The sequence below is a fragment of the Chinchilla lanigera genome, unplaced genomic scaffold, assembly GCF_000276665.1.
Source record: "Chinchilla lanigera isolate Chin_1 unplaced genomic scaffold, ChiLan1.0 scaffold00112, whole genome shotgun sequence".
Classification (NCBI taxonomy): Eukaryota; Metazoa; Chordata; class Mammalia; order Rodentia; family Chinchillidae; genus Chinchilla; species Chinchilla lanigera.
The window spans coordinates 5,604,941-5,621,342 of NW_004955513.1; the positions used below are offsets into that span (position 1 = coordinate 5,604,941).

Genomic DNA, 16,402 nt, shown 5'->3' on the forward strand with positions numbered 1-16,402 from the left:
CTTGAATAGATTTTCTGCTTTTTCCCTTCCTTTGTTCTCTGGAATACCCATAGTTGTAAATTTTTGCTCTGTCAATAGTGTTCCATAAAGTTTCATAGGCTTTTTTTGTTCTTTTAAATGTGTGTGTGTTTCTCTGACTGTGTTGTTTCAAAACTTACCTTCAAGCTTAGAAATTCTTCTGCAGATACTTCTTAAGGCTGAGTCCTCTTGTCTACATGGTGTGCTTTGTCAGGAGTTTACAGTTGTCATGAGTTTGTCATGGTTGAGTTGATGTCAATTCCTCCTTGCCCTGTGCACAGACTGCAGTGCTCTCCCCGTTCACACTCATGAGTGCCACTTGCCATCTCTCCATGAGAAGGCGCCTTTCGACAGCCTTTCTTGACCCTAGTTGGGCCATTTTTCAGATGTCACACTATGCCTGATGTATCCTGACCTCTGACCCTTTTGTGTGACCTTTACTTCTAGAAGCTTTGGAGACTGGTTTTAAGTCCTATGGGTCAGAAGTCTCACCTCATGGTAGTTCAGGTCCTTTCCAGTTCTTTAGGGCATTGAGGTGTACCATCCATATAAGAGTCCACGGCCTTTGGTCCTGTTTTTCCAGATGGCTGCAAGCACCGTCCAGCTGCCTCAGCCCTCTCCTGTTGGGCTTTGTCCTCCAGTGTGCAGCCCTCTGCACTGATGCCTGTTCAAGGTTGTTTTTAATGTGCTGGCTGTACTTTTTGGACATGTCCTCAACTCAGCTCTGGCTGCTTTTGGGTATATATCATCTGAGCTCTCACACTTGGAAATCCTGAGATCCCTTTCCTACTCTTGACCGTCCTGTATTACAGCCTCTTTTTCCTCCCTGTTTCCTTTTTCCTTGAAGGTATTACTTATGGTCACTCAGAAGCTCTAGGCTGCCCCACAAAACCCCATGAGGTGAGTGGCTGCCCAGGCAGAAGTCAAGGGCAGGGGCTGAGCTCTGGCCACACAGGGACATGGAGGCAGTGCTGGGCGAAGGGTTGGCTACACAGGAGCGGGTACTGAAGGAGGCTCACATGTGTTACTGGGACAAAGGAGAGGATGGTACAGAGGAGATGGGGAGCTGATGCTTTGTGGGGCAGGAGAGTAGACACCATGTTCACTGGCAGGGCATCCCAGCTGAGAAGCCAAGAGTGTGTGGGTCTTATCTTAGCCAAGGGTCAAGTGACAGTGGCAGTGCAGGCCACATGGGGTACAGGCACACAGGGATAGTGGCCAGCGGTCTCCAGGGCTGGGGACTTTCTCTCTTCTACTAGGGGTGTAGCATCTTCTGAAGGATTTTTCTCCTGGACCTAGAGTTCCAGCTGGCAGTTATTGAGCATGATTCTACTGTCCACTGATTTCCATTCCTAAGAATTAGCTGTCATTCCTCTAGATGACATTATTTTTTCCTTCTTTTTACAAACATTAAGGGACTGAGCATTAGCTCAGTGATAGGGTGGGTACTGAATACACACAAGACCCCTGGGTTCAATCCCCAACACATGCGTGTGTACACACACACACACACACACACCCTAAAGTCAGTAAATAAGCATATGTCTATGCCACATGTACAGAGGAACCCTTAGGATGTCCTGTCATTGCAAGGTGGATCAAGCACTGCTGCCCCAGGGCCCTTGCTGTGAAGATCACATCTGCCTGTCTCCGTGGTCACACCACCCCAAATCATCCCAAGCACTATTGTTCATTTTTGTCTAGAACCTTTATGATACTCAAGATGTGCAGTTCAGACTCTTTCAGTCTAGCTTCTTTTAGTCCCCAAACCATAAAACAGGAGCCAAATGAGTACACAGAAAACTAGGGAGACCCGGGGAGACCGATGTCTAGGTAGGGCATCAGGATCCTATCCCGTCTTTGCTGCAGGCTATGGATGCACAGTGACTTTGTCCTTGAAGAAGCTGTGTTAGCTCTGTTCTGTTTTCAGCATACCTGGTGAGCCTTAGTATTGTAAAGTAAATTCTGTATTTGGAGGAATCCTTTATAGGTAGGAGTCCTTTAGTTCCTTTCAGTGGAAGGTCTGACCGACCTGGACCAGCTTAAGCTTACTCAATTTCCAGCCTGGTACTTGATCTCATTCTAGCTGCCAACCTTGCAGATCTTAGGAGCTCTGTGTGTGTGGAGAGGGGAGGTTATCCTCTTAGAAGTTAAGGAGTTTCTCTGAGATTTCTCAAGGAGAGAAACAGAAGAAATTTATTTCTAGCTTCTCAGAACCCAAGAGTGGGGTTTCTTGTATTTGTAGCATTTGTGACTCTGGCCAAATATCCAGTAAAGGCTGATACTGGCGTTCTGGGTCCTTGAGTCCTTTCCCCTGGACTGATCCAGGCTGGACTGACTACTGGTGTCAGTCTGTACTTAGTTTTGAGCAAAGCATTCTGCAGGGGAGAGGGGCTGTGTGGGGTGTGTTCTTCCTGAGAGGCTTTTCTGGAGTCCAAGCACCCTTGTTTTGTTTTGTAAGCCTCAGCTGCTTGTGGTGTCCAGTTGATTAGAAGGAAGAAGGTCATCAGAATATCTGTGCTCTATGCTCAGTAGCCATGTGGTCAGGGTCAGCCCTGTGGTTTAGGGTAGTACAGATGGAGAACACCCTGGATAGCAGGAAGCATTTCTCTGGCATTGATCTGGAGTCCACCCAGCCTTTGCCAGTGCTATAGATACCTGTGGTCTGACTCCCTGACTAACAGGCTCCGAAGATCATTCAGGGGGTGCCCTTGTGTCCTAGCAGCCCGTCTGCCAGCATTATGAGCCCATGGACTTCTCCCCACCAGTGGGGCTGTGTTCCCCAGCCCTAAAGTGGGTCTTGCCTCCTTGCTGCCCTGGCATTCTTTGTCCTTTCTTAGTGCTATCCCTGCTGTGTGTGGGTCCTGGAGGGTACCCTGGGAGCCACGGAAGCACTGTGTCTCAACTTGCAGAGTCCCTGAGGACATGAGGAGCCTTTGTCTTTCTTCCTTTGTTCTTCTCTCTTCTGTCACTCTAGAGAGACAGGGCTCATGTTTGCAGTATGTTGTAAATGTGCAGAGCTGTGAGGCAGAGGTCCACCTTCTTAGTACCACACTTTTGCCTGCAGTGACAGTTTGGGAACATCTGGAAGAGAGTTCTGTCAGGTTCAGGACAGTTTGTTGTGTGCCCCCTCCTGGATGAGAGGCTGGACTCACTGGAAGCCACATTTCTTTGGTAGCTCTTGTCTGTTTGAAAATCCCACTAGTCACCTGGTAGGCCCGTTTGACTACCCACTTCTTCCTGTGTCTCACAATGGCCTCAGATGTTTCCTTGTTTTCCTAGACCATGATCAGTGTCTTTCCTGGGGGTCTAGCTAACTGTCTGCGAGGGCTTCTGCTTGTGCTGGGCCAGTGCCCCAAATTTTCAGGCAGGCCTTGTTCCCTCACCTCCGAGGTACAGGTCTGTCCAAATGCCTGGCTTATCTGGGGTGTGGAGCCTGAGCTGGCCAGTGGCCGTGCACTCAGTCTGCTATGGGCACACCCCATTGTTTTCTCACTATGATTTTTGGGTGGCCCAGAAGGAGCAGTTTGTGCTCTTTGCAGGCAGAGCTTTGCTTCCCCTGCAGAGGGCAGCCTCGCCTCCAACCCCAGGCCTGGCCTCATCAGCTCTGCCTGGCTTATGCTCTTTTTCCCTTGCTTAAGTTAAAATTAGCTTCTGTAAGATTCTGGTTTTACTTTGGCCTCAAATTTGGCAGCTTGACCTTGGCTTTGAATTTTTGTGTTTAAAATCAACCTTGTTTCTTCCACCCTGTTTCTACCTTAGTGGTCTGATTGTTCAGATCTATAACCACTTATCCTTTGGCCTACAGATCCAGACCATGAAGCACAACTCCTGAAATAACCCTCTCCATAACCTCTTGGTCTTCTCAGAGCCACTTACAAGTGACTACAGTGTGTGACTATACCTGGCTCTCCACACACCCTAGCCTAGGCCTGTGTAAAAAATCCCTTGCTTAGTTGAGCTAGTTGTGTTTTTTAATTGCTGACAGTAAAACAGTAATATTTCTACCATATTTCATAGTAAGTATTTGACTTGTATATTGAACATTAGCTCTTCACTAGTCTAAGAAGTTAGCTGTGTCCCCTGTAGAGAGAGTTCAGCTGCCAGCATCTGATTGCTTTTGGCATGTAGCTGGCTTTAAGTTGAGGACTTTACTCTGCACACCTGCTAGTTCATTACTTCACTAGAAAAGTTAGAAATATCTCCAACATTCTTATTGCTGGAAATTAGGTTTTGCTCTTTTTACTTTCTGTTAATTTAGTTTGTCTTTTTTGAGGCAAGGTCTTGCTAAACAGTTCAGGCTGGCCTTGAACTCACTTTGTAGCCCAGGCTGGTGTTGAATTTTGAGCAATCCTCCTGCCTCAGGCTCCCAAGTGCTGGCATTACAGAAGTGTGCCACCATGCTCAGCTTGATTTTTTTCTTTTTTTGAAACATTGAAATGGCTGGAGAGTCAGGCAGCAGAGTGATGAGCAAGGTTCTGCTTAGCTCTCTACATCCTCTCTCCTGAGGCCCCCTGCACCATACTTTGCCTTCTTGAAAGGTTAGCACTGTGAACACTTCCTGTTAGATTTAGGAATGGAATGTGGACTAGCAAAACTATTCTTCTTAAATTGCAACTTGATAGTAATAGAAAAACTGTCTATAGCTGGGTGTGGTAGTACATGCCTGTATTCCCAGCACTTGGGAGGTTGAGGCAGGAGGCAAGTTTGAGGCCAGCCTGGGCTACAAAGTGTGTTCAGGACCAGCCTAAACTGCATAGTGTGACCCTATCTCAAAGAGACAGAAAAAAAAAAAAAAATTATATCTTACATGCAGTCTTTGAAGATTCAGACATAGTTGGTCAGTATGTTTGTTTTGTTTTGTTTTTTTGTCTTTTTTTGAGACAGGGTCTCACTATGAAGTTCAGATTGGCCTTGAGCTCACTTTGTAGCCCAGGCTGGTCTCGAACTTGCATCAATCCTCCCGCCTAGCCTCCTGAGTGCTGGGATTACAGGTGTGTGCCACTACGCCCGGCACCCGTGGTTGGTTAGTAAAACAGTTCTAATGCCATGCATCAAATCTTTTTTTTCAAGTGTGGAAGATCTAAGTCTTTTCTTGTGGATGGGGCTGCAGCAATCACTCTCTAGACACCTGAACTGTTTCTGTGTTACTAGGCTGGAGCCAATATTGATACCTGCTCAGAAGACCAGCGGACTCCGCTGATGGAGGCTGCAGAGAACAACCATCTGGATGCAGTGAAGTACCTCATCAAGGCTGGGGCGCAGGTGGACCCCAAGGTATGCCCAACCCTGAGTTCACATGACTGTTTCCTGGGGAGATATTTCTCAGAAAGTTGAGCAGTTCTTCACTGGAGTACCTTCATATATTTCCCCAGAAGTAGTTCATCACCTTACATGTTGACCTTGTTTATTAGTAAAAACCTTTAGTGAGCACCTGGTCTACTATGCAGACAAGAGGCAAATCAACCCATATGGAGTTTGCTATACAGAAGCTTTTTGCTTTTTTCCTTCAAAGTACTTTCCCTCTTCTGTCATCTGCTCAGAGCAGTTAGGCAAGGAAAGAAATGGGAGCTAGGCATCATGGCACACACCTGCATTCCCATAATTCAAGAGTTCAAGGTCAGCCTGGACTATATAGTGACATCCTGTCTCTAAGTAAATAAATAAATAAATGGATGAATGTATGTTTAAGTAAATATTTTTTTAAAAAGAAAAATGGAAGGCATCCACATTGGAAAGGAAGAAATAAAGTCTTTATTCTAGATGACATAATCCTACACATTGAAAACCCTAAAGGATCCACAAAAATATTATTAGAGCTAATACATTAACTCGGCAAAGTAATACACGTCACAATCAATTATAGTTTTATATACTTGTTAAGAAAGGAAAATAAGAAAATTCATTTGCAGTAGCAGCAAAAATAATAAAATGCTTAGGAATACATTTAACTAAGGAGACAAATACGTATGTACATTCAAAACTACAAGCCGTTGCTGAAATTAAAGAAGTCACACGTAAGTGGAGCGACATCGATGTTTGCATATTAGATGGCTTAATATAGTTAAAATGAAAATACTGCCCAAAGCAATGTATGGGTGTCATGCAATCATCAAAATTCCCACAGCCATTTCTATAATTAGAGAAAAAGCCATCCCAACATTTGTATTGAGTTTCAGGGGACCTGGAGTACCCAAACAATTTTGCAAAAGAATAAAGTTGGAGAACTCACAGTTCCTGATTTCAAAACTTCCTACAAAGCTATAGTAGTGAAAACAATGTGATACAGGTATAAAGACAAAGACACAGGTGAAACAGAAGAGAAAACCCAGAAATAAACCATTTTAGCTGACTTCCACCAGAGCACGGAGACCTGGGAGGGGGCCAGCAGACAGTGCTGGGAATGTGCTGTGTCCACATGCACAAGAGTGTGGTCAGGCCTGCACCTTGTATCATGGGAGAGAGTTAGTGCAAAAATGGATCAAAGAACTGAATTTAAGAGCTATAAAACCCTTGGAAGAAAACTGCAAAGTCTCTTAACCTTTGATTTGGCAATGATTTCTTGGATATGACACCAAGAGCACAGACAATAAAAGTAGATAAACTGTATCAAAATGAAAAACTTGGTATCCAAAAGATACTATCATGGTAGTGAAAAGACAGCCCACAGAACGGAAAAAGTATTTGTAAATCCTATGTGTGATAAAGGGGTTCTATCCAGAATATATTAAGAAAGCCTGTAATTCAATAATAAAAACTGTTAAATAATCCAGTTAAAAAGGGGCAAAAGCTTTGGACAGACATTTCTCCAAAAAAGATATACATGTCATCAGTTAGATGCTTGATATTGTTAGTCACCAGGGAAATGCTGTCAGAGCCACAGTTAGGTATCAACTTCACACCTGCCTGGAAATGGGGAAGTAAATGTTGGCGAGGATGTGGAACAGTTGGGACCCTAGTACCTGGATGGTGTTACTCTCAATGGTGATGCCACTGTGAGGAACAGTTTGGTGGTTCCGCAAATCAATAAACAGTATTACTGTGTGCTTCAGTGATTCTACCCCATGCTATATACCCAAAGAAGTAAAAATAGGCATGAAGATTTTGAGTAGCAGTATTCATTGCAACAATGTTCACAAGAGCTGAAGAGGTAGAAACAACCCAAGTGTCTATCAGCAGGCAATAACATGTGACCAGTGCACACAGCGGGATATTGCTTTGTCATAGGAAGAAATGAAGCACTAAGTACAAGTGCTGCATACAAGGGAGCAGCCTTGAAGGCATGAAGACAAGGGCAGATGCAAAGGACACACACTTGGGTGAGGTATGGAACAGGTATAGCCTGTCCAGGGCTGAGAGGTGGGGCTGTGATTGCTTAATTGCTGGAGTTTTTGTTTGGGGGTTTTGAAAAAGTTTTGGAATTGTAATGATGGAAAATGTAATTAATGCTTTAAATTCTATCCTTAAATATGAACTGGGCGTGGTGGTGCACACCTGTCACCCCAGCATTTGGGAGGCTGAGGTAAGAGAATCACCATGAGTTCAAGGCCAGCCTGGGCTACATAGTGAACTCAAGGCCCATCTGAACTACATAGTGAGACCCTATCTCCAAAAACAGGAAAAAAAAAAGGACTACAATGGCAAATTTTGTTCTCTATTACCATAGTTTTTAAAAATGTAAAACATAGTATTTGGATGCGTAGTCCAGTGGTAAGCACTTGCCTGACAAGTATGATACCTTGGGCTCATCCCTGGTACCAGGGAAAGGTAAAAACACTGTTATACCAACAAAAAAATGACCATTACTCTCTATCCTAATTTCTTAACTCCTTTTTTCACATCAAATGAAGTTTTCATCATTTCTTGTGCATTAAATACACTTCACATGGTTTCATATGTGATAGCGCTTCAAATGGCTTCCTTGGTATTTTATATTATGGCATCTTTTTAAAGCCATATTTGTATATTAATATTTATTTTCCATTTTTGTTTTAAGCAGTGTTTCAGTAAACATTTTTATAGCTAAATGCTGGCACATGGTTGATTTCTTAACAGAATTACATCAAAATATTTCAAACAATTTCAAGGCTTTTTTTCTTTTTTCTTTACCCCCTCATAAAAGATGAGGTCTTTCATGTTGTTCAGGCTGGTTTTGAACTCCTGGGGTTAGGTGATCTTTGGTAAGGCTTTTTATACTACTCTTTATAAATTGTTCCAGGAATGTCTGAGCCTGCCCCTACCAATACTCTCTATTATGAGTCTTTTTTGAGTGTTAACAATTTGATATACAAATTGGGTATTTTCTTTACTATATCAATAATTGCTCCTTTTATAGTCAACTTTTTTTCAAGTTTGTATTTAGTCCCTTGATTTGGTTTTTGGTGGTTTTTAAGATATGGAAACCTTTAGCTTTTATATAAATAACTAAAGAACAATTAGCAATCCTTTTCATCCTGGTGGGTGGGCAGACTCCATGTTTGTGCCATCCCCTGGTTGCCCAACCTCATCATGGAGTACTGGAGCCCAAGCGGAAGTCAGGGACTGAGGATGTGGAGGCAGAGCTTAAGGTGCCCTGGAGCAGCTGGCATCTGCAGGGCATAGTCACAGGTGAGCTTTGAGGCAGATTGAACAAAGCAGAAGAAACTGGGAGGGTTGAAAATGAAAGCTCATCTATAGAAATTATTCAGTATGTGAAACAGATTTTAGGCCATTATCAACTTGTGTGATTAGAGCCTCAGAAGACAGGTGAGAGAAAACTCAGTAGACAAGTGGGAAATGATGGTCATACAGTCACCAAATTTGGAAAGAAAAACCCCAACAACCTACAGATCTAAGAAACTCAGCAAACCCCAGGCAAGATAAATGTAAAGAAGTTCATGCCTAAATGCATCATGTTTAAACTGTTGAAAACCCAAAGCAAAAAAAAACCTTAAGTATTGTGAGAGAAAAGCGGCATCACAGATAGGCAAGCAGTGCATTGAGGTCTGCACTGCTTCCTGCCCAAGGTGGCAGGCTTGCCACAGGAGGATGTTGTCATGCTGAAAGGAAGAGACGTGGAAAGAAGAGGACAGTGGAGCACTGTACCAGCCAGCCTGCCCTGAGCTCTGGGGGAGTGTGCCTGAGTATATGAGCAAACGGGTCAGACCCTGCAGCAGAGATGCTGGGCCTGAAAAGAAAACAGCCCTGTGGGAAAAGACAAGCAGCTATGTGCAGCAGGGATAACAAGATGAAGTTCATACAAATTCAAAAGTGTTTAATAGCAGTAGCACAAAGAAAGGCAGTGTGTATAAATAGAATCACTTTGTTATAAGGTATTTTTTGTGCAATGTTAATTTAAGTAGCCAGAGTTAAAAATGAATATTGTAATCTCTGGAAAAAGTACTAAGCAACTGCTTTATGGGAGAGAAAGCTAGAGGAAGTAAGAATATTAAAAAATAATTTGTGCAACTAAAATATAACAGATGAAGAATAAAAACAAATGGGGTAAGTAGAAGACAAGTGGCCGACTGGTGGGTTTGAACCTGCCCTGTCCACAGCTGTGGGTACAGACCGAGCTCTGTACTGGAAAGATAAGGGTTTGTCTGACTGGACAGAAAAGCAAGAACCAGCAGTATCCTCTGTGGTGCCATGCACCAACATGAAGACAGCACGGTAGGAGTAATGGCGGGACATGCACTGTGCACACAGTGAGTGAGGACTGGGTAAAAGGCAAAGGTGCAAAGCTTAGGAAGTAATGGGGAAGATTATCTTTGTGATTCTATGAAGAACTCCTCAGGCAAGACAAGAAAACAACCTGAAAGAAAAACAAGCAGAGAACATAAACGTGCAACCTACACAGGAGGAAACAATAAAAACAAAGCATGTGAAAAACGTTTAAAAACCTGACTGAAATACCATTTTAATCACTGAGTTATATAAAACTTACGGTGTTGGAAATACCTGGCAAGGTGTTGCCCCTTAGGCACATTCATTGTCAGATAGGTTGGTAGCTGACCTCTTGTGCTAGCGTCTCTCAAGTGGCCAACACTGGCAAGAGGGAACAGAGACATGGCAATATTCATTGTATTTTTAGACAACAAAAAGCCAGAAACAGCTCAATGTTCCTGAACCAAGAATGATTGTTACGTGTTATCTACAAGTATGATTCTCAAAAGCATCATGTGGAACTAAACATGTTCTCACATCTTACTACTTCATGGTTTCCTTGGCTATTCTGCTGCCCTGTGAGACCCCTCTCCTCCACTGCTGGGTACACAGGTCCCTAGCTTCTTGCCTGTGTGTCTACCTGCTGCAGGGTAGGATAGCTGACCCCACTGCATCTGCCACACATATTTCTGCTGCTTACACTTGAAACAGTCTCCAGTGTTGGCACTGAAAGCCAGTCACATGGGGATTTGATTTGCAGGCTGTCCTTGATAAAATTTTACACCCTGGTGGACATTAGTTGTATTAGATGCATGCTCAATTATATGTATTAAAATCTAGGGTCATGGCTCTGAGATAGCAAAAGAGAGAAAAACAGTGCAGTAGAACAAGGTCAGTAGAGAGATGGCAGCAGGGCCAGTAGGAGGAAAGGCAGAGTGTTCATGTGGCCCAGCCCTGGCTGTGGAGCCTCCAACCCAGCTGTTGCCACAAGGCCCACCTGGCTTCCCCTGGAGCTTATGAGTCTGACCTGTTCCTGTGTGTAGTTTTCTCTTTTGAGATGGTTCCACTAGTGTGATCTGTGTAGTGTCCTCGAGGAAACAGGTGAATAATGAGATGTGTCCAATAGCCAAAAGAAATGGAAACCAGCATACGGCAGGTCTGTTGGGCTGCAACGAGGACTTGGCCCTGTTTCCATCTGGATGACAACTGCTGAGCTGTTCATATGGTCTTAGTGCTCAGAGGGCCCAGTAGGAGCAGCTTACCTGGGTGGAAGCTGGGGTATCACCTGGCTGCCTGGCTCTGTGGTGGGAACAGGTGATTTTGTCAGGTGGTTCCTTAAGATGTGTGATAGCGGCATGGTCCTTACCACCTGGGCTTTGCCTTGTTGGGGTCAAAGGGCTTGGGTCTTGGCTGTACCCTGTGGCCCCTGTGCCCTGTGACAGGGCTCCATGCCCCAGCCTGGGCTTCTTTGTCAGGTGGGTCCCTGGTAACACAGCCTCCTGGCTGGAGCAGGAGTCTCTGTGGCCCTATGCTATGGGCCTAGATACAGGTGGCTCTGCGGGCTGAGCAGCATTTGTGTTGCAGGATGCAGAGGGCTCCACGTGTTTGCACTTGGCTGCCAAGAAAGGCCACTACGATGTGGTTCAGTACCTGCTGTCCAATGGACAGATGGATGTCAACTGCCAGGTAAAGCTATATCCTGTTAGGTGTGTCTGTCTCTGTGTCTTTGTGTCTTTGTCTGTCTCTCTCTCTGTCTCTGTCTCTGTCTCTCTCTCTCTCTCTCTCTGTTTCTCTCTCTCTCTCACACACACACACACACACGCGCGCACACACACACACACACAGAGTCGTCTCTCCTTCTGCAGTTGTCCTCTGCAGAGCCCCATTCATTTAGGTTCTTACAGGGCCTTATTCCTGTTGCCAATCTGCTTTGCAGGGAACCCCCAAACTGTCTAGCCAGCAGCTTCTCCCTTGAGTTCTGCCTGGGCCACTGTCTCTGTCAGACTCATTTTTAGTTGTCACCTTGGTGAGGTGTTCTAAACACTAGTGTCCATAATGGCTTGTACCCTTAGGCAGCCTGGCTTGTCCCCTGGGACTGGTTGTACCCTCACTGTATATTTAGTTTGTCTACTGATCTGTGTCCCCCACTTCACAGTTACAGGGCTGTTTTGCCCACATGGTGGTCTGTGGAGCTTCATCTGTGTCTCTACACAGCAGGTATTCACAGATGTCTGTCAAGTCTAGGACTGACCTGGCAAGGCCTGGTGTCAGAGCCGCTCAGCACACAGTGGCCCCTGTATGCTCAGCCCTGGGATGATCTCCATCTCCTTGGGAGGCTCTGTCCTTGCCTCTCAGCCCAGCACTGACCCCTCACCTGTGCTTTTTTTTTTTTTTTTTTTTTTTTTTTTTTTTTTTTTTTTTTTTTTTTTTGGTTTTTCTCCGGTACCGGGAACCGAACTCACGACCTTGCGCTTGCCAGGCAGGCGCTTTTGCCGCTGAGCTAAATCCCCAGCCCCTCACCTGTGCTTTTGTATGTTCCCCTCCCAGGTAGACCAGAAAGAGCAACCTGTGGCTGGGCCTTCTTCTAAAGTGTCCCTTATCGTGTTTAGTTTCATTGTCCTTCTCATATAGTCAGGTTTTCCCCTGTCCTGCATTTGCTGAGTCCCCCTTCCCAATCCCAGGTCCTAGGCAGTGCCAACAGTTGGCTTCAGGAAGATTGTCTTCATTTGCATTTCCAGAGAAATACAGACCATGGGCTGCAGGAAGCCCTTTTGGAGGTGTTGATTTGGAGGCTGAGTGTGCACTTCCCAACTAGGAATTGGCATCCTGATTTAGGTTCTGCAAGTGAAGCTGCCTAGTATTCAGTAGACTTGGGCACAGTGTTAGAAAGACAGCTCATGAGACCCTCTGTTGGTTCTGCAACCCCTTGTGCTACGGGCTTGCCCTCCAAGAAGAGGCAAGAACGTTCATCTCAGAGCTGGTGTCCATCTATTGGCCTGTCTAGTGCTGGAAGTCACACTGGGACCAAGAGGATAAGTGGAGGTTGCTGCTGTGTACACTTCCTGTCTCTAGGTACCTCCAGCCTGGTCAGTGTGCAAAGACAATCCAGTTCTCCGTTTCCAGGGTTCTCCTCACGTGCTGACTGGAGTGGCAGCCCTACTAGCAGAGTGCAGAGTGGCGGTGCTGGGGTGGTGCCCAGGGCTGTGCAGGCTGCTATGTTCTTGCATCACCTGGGGCAGTGCTCTGCAGATGCCTGGTGCCATCTCTCAGGTCCTGAGCAAGGTGTATGCAACATCCTGGAGACAACATTCTTGGGTAGTATGGTAGCTGTGTTTCCCTCTCTTCACTCAGGATGATGGCGGCTGGACACCCATGATCTGGGCCACTGAGTACAAGCATGTGGAACTTGTGAAGCTGCTGCTGTCCAAGGGCTCCGACATCAACATCCGGGATAATGTGAGTCTCATAGGAAGCCCCAGGGACAAGTCATTTGAGGGGTGGGCTAGAGTCATGTCTGGGCCACTGTTACTGCTGGCTGTGTCCATAGTTGCTACCTTGGAAGAGGTAAAGGAAGGCAAACAGACTGTGGTTTAATATATTACATTGAGCATTGATTTTTTTGGGTCCAAAGTCAGGAAACTGGACTTCTCAGTCCCTGTGGACATCCCCTTAGCTCGGCAGCAGGCACCTGTCTCACTTAGAAGGGAGTCTGTTTGGAGTCTTCCGGGGCTGGCAGTGTGGAATGGGTATGGCGAGGCAGCAGGATGTGAGCAGGATCTCTGCCTGATCTTAGTGGAAAAGGCACTGCAGTTAGAAAGTAGATTAAAACTTCAGGGTTGTTCATATATGCTTGTCTGGTTGGTATCAGGAAGGAAGGTTTGATACAATCTGAAAGCACTGCTGAGCATGCACCTGAGGCTGTGCTCTGTCTTTTGCCTATGAAACCTGGTGGTCATGGCTACAGGTCCTTCTCCCACCCAGAAGCCAAAGACCCTTCAGCCACTGTGCCAACACAGAATTCTTATTGGAGGGCAGTTCTGGGACCACTACTCTGCTGGAGAATGTGCCCTGGGTTGCATCCTCCACAGAAGTTTCTGCCTCATGCGATCAGAGCCCACTTTTGCAGCTCATTCCCTCAGCATCCATAGCAAAAGGGCCATGGCTAGAGGAGGAAAGGGGCTTTGAATAAGGAGAGGAGGGAAGCAGAGAGGAGTAGTAGACACTGCTCCCTGATGGAATCACAGTGCTGAAGGGCCACTGAAGTGCTGCCTCTCAGTCAGCTCTATGTTGCTTTAACAAATACCTGAGATAACTGATAAAGAGGAAAGTTTATTTAAAAAAAACTTTATAGGAACACCAAAGCAGGTCTTTATTTTAACAAGGGAGTCAGTGTATAGGAGAGAACCTGAAAAGTGGGTAGGGAGGTGTCTTGGTTACTTTTTTCTCGCTGCTGGGACAAAATACCTGACGCCCCAAATTAAGGAGGGAAAGGTTTATTTCGCTTACAGTTCGTGGAAGTTCAGTCCGTACTTGGCAGATTATAAGGCAGAGTGGCACATGGCAACAGCTCAGGACGGCAGAACACAGCTAAGCAACAACCACACACACCAGGGCGGAATGGCGGAGGAATGTCCTCAAGCACCCTTTTCCTCTCCCTTACATATGCAAACTATCCACCCCAGGGCGGGTGTAGCTCTCATACCCATAATAATCAAACTCTAAAAGCCTGCCCCGTGGTCGCATGAGGCTTTGGAGGGGACACACAGACATAAACCATAACAGGAGGGCTGCTTAAATAGCAACTACAGGCCAGTTGCAGTGAGGGACAGGACTGAAAGCTTGCTATGAATGTTGGGTATGCACATAAGGGGCCCAGATCCCTCCCTTCCTGAGCTTAACCACTCGAGGGTGCCCCACCCTTTTTCAGAAAGGCAGCAGATCCTTTGAAGTGGCAGAGTGGGCAGGGACCATGCTGCCTGAATGGCTGCACTCCTATTGGATTGGAGAGTGGTAGTTTGATAGGAAGGACACTGAAGCAAGTTGTCCCAATCTACTGCGGGGAGTCGGGTGGGGGATAAAGAGAGACGGGGGCCAGGGATGTGACAACCACTTGCTAAGCCATGTCCTCCATCCCACCTGCAAGGTTAAAATGAGAAAAATCATGCATGCCTCATCTGCCTCATTCCCCACTGAGAGATTTCATCCTCCTTAATCTTAAGGGGAGCCAAAGGGCCATCTTCCATAATGGCTTTGAAGCTGATCTAGGGCAGCTGACCCTGCGTACTGAAGGAATAAAAATGTCTTGCTAACTGCTCCAGTGATACATGTGCCTTGTAGCCGTTCTCTGGAATCACTAATTGGTAGCCTTGCATCATCGTCATCATCATCTTCTTCATCATCATCATCATCATCATCAGCTTAAGTTGGAATTTCTTCAGTCTGGAAGATTCAAACTTTGCCAACAGTTTAAAGATACAGGGTAGTGCAATTACCCCTAAAGGAGACCAGTGGAGCTGCTTTTCTGCCAGTGTCATCGCATTGACCCTCTGCAAGAGCAAGTGTCTGTTCTTAGTGCTTCTGGTCTAGAAACTACCTCTAAGACTGCATCTGGCCTTTGTCCAAGGACAGATGATTGCCAGTACCTCCCATACTTTGAAATTTTTCTCCACCATACTCTCCGATCAGGCTGTATTCTGTTGGTACAGAAACTTGACCTCAGAGGTGCCCCCATCTTGTACATCAGGGAACATTCTATCCAGAGACAAATCCACCCATCATGTGGATTCATGACTGCCCCACAAAATTCATAAGTCACCATAGTGCTGTAAGCTCCATTGACCCCTGGATTGGAATTAGCCAATCAATAGTCATTTCCATTTGTATTGTTCTTGCTAATGGAGCCCATAGTAGATGTGCTTCGAGTCCGGATACCTTCCTGAATATGAATGGTGGTCCATTAGCATTTCCAGAGTGTGAGTGCTTCAGAGTCCTCAGCAGATGTCCCTTGGCTGATGCCGTTTCTCCTGTTAAGCATTGTGGTCTGGAGACGTGTGGACCTACCGGCTACTTCAGCAGCCTTTTTAAGAATGTGTTTGTTCTCATCAGGAGCGCAGCATTGAGTTAATGCTGCTGTTAGTTTCATTCAACTTAATGAATCCATCCCTAAACTTCCCAGGATTCTTGAAAAAAACTGCCAAATCTTTCTTAACACTGAGCCATGTCTATTACCAAGAAGGGAACATGTATTCTGGTAATGCTTTCATCCCTAGCTGAAACTTTCTGTAATGGAATTCCCCTGAGTAAAATGGGGTGCTGGCCTGTTTTCTGATCTCAGTCCTGATAGAATTGATGGGGCAAGTAGTGGTTAAGGCCAAGGTGAAGAGGTTCTGCCTTGGTTGGAAACGAAGCTAGGGGATTTTGAAACTACAGCCACACAAATAGCCCCATGAAAACTTGTGTGTAAGGAATATCTTGCCACTTCCCTTCCCTTTAACAGAACAGATCTAGCCGTGGAATGGTATAATTCAGAGATCCATATTTGGCCAGTATTCTTGGTTTCCCCAGAAGACCAGCCTCTATTTTCCTTAAACCATCCTTCTTGCAGGATGTGGTGGCACACATCTGTAATCCCAACACTTGGGAGGCTGAGGCAGGGGATTATTCCAAGTTTGAAGTCAGCCTGGGCTACAAAGTGAGCTTAAGGCCAGCCTGAACTGCATAGCAAGACCCTCTCTCAAAA

The 16,402-nt window shown here is 45.6% G+C and overlaps 1 protein-coding gene across 9 annotated transcripts in view; it reads left to right on the plus strand.

Moving 5' to 3' along the window:
• Ehmt1 (euchromatic histone-lysine N-methyltransferase 1) overlaps positions 1-16,402 on the plus strand; it is a 151,114-nt gene that overhangs the window by 113,495 nt on the left and 21,217 nt on the right. For 8 of the 9 annotated variants that reach the window (XM_005408627.2, XM_005408628.2, XM_005408624.2 and 5 more), the window contains 3 exons: positions 5,173-5,295; positions 11,248-11,349; positions 13,015-13,119. In XM_005408627.2, the coding sequence (XP_005408684.1) occupies positions 5,173-5,295; positions 11,248-11,349; positions 13,015-13,119 (330 nt within the window). Of the gene's footprint in view, positions 1-5,172; positions 5,296-7,245; positions 7,350-11,247; positions 11,350-13,014; positions 13,120-16,402 lie in introns of those variants that run through there. The other variant, XM_013506658.1, reaches the window with a different exon arrangement.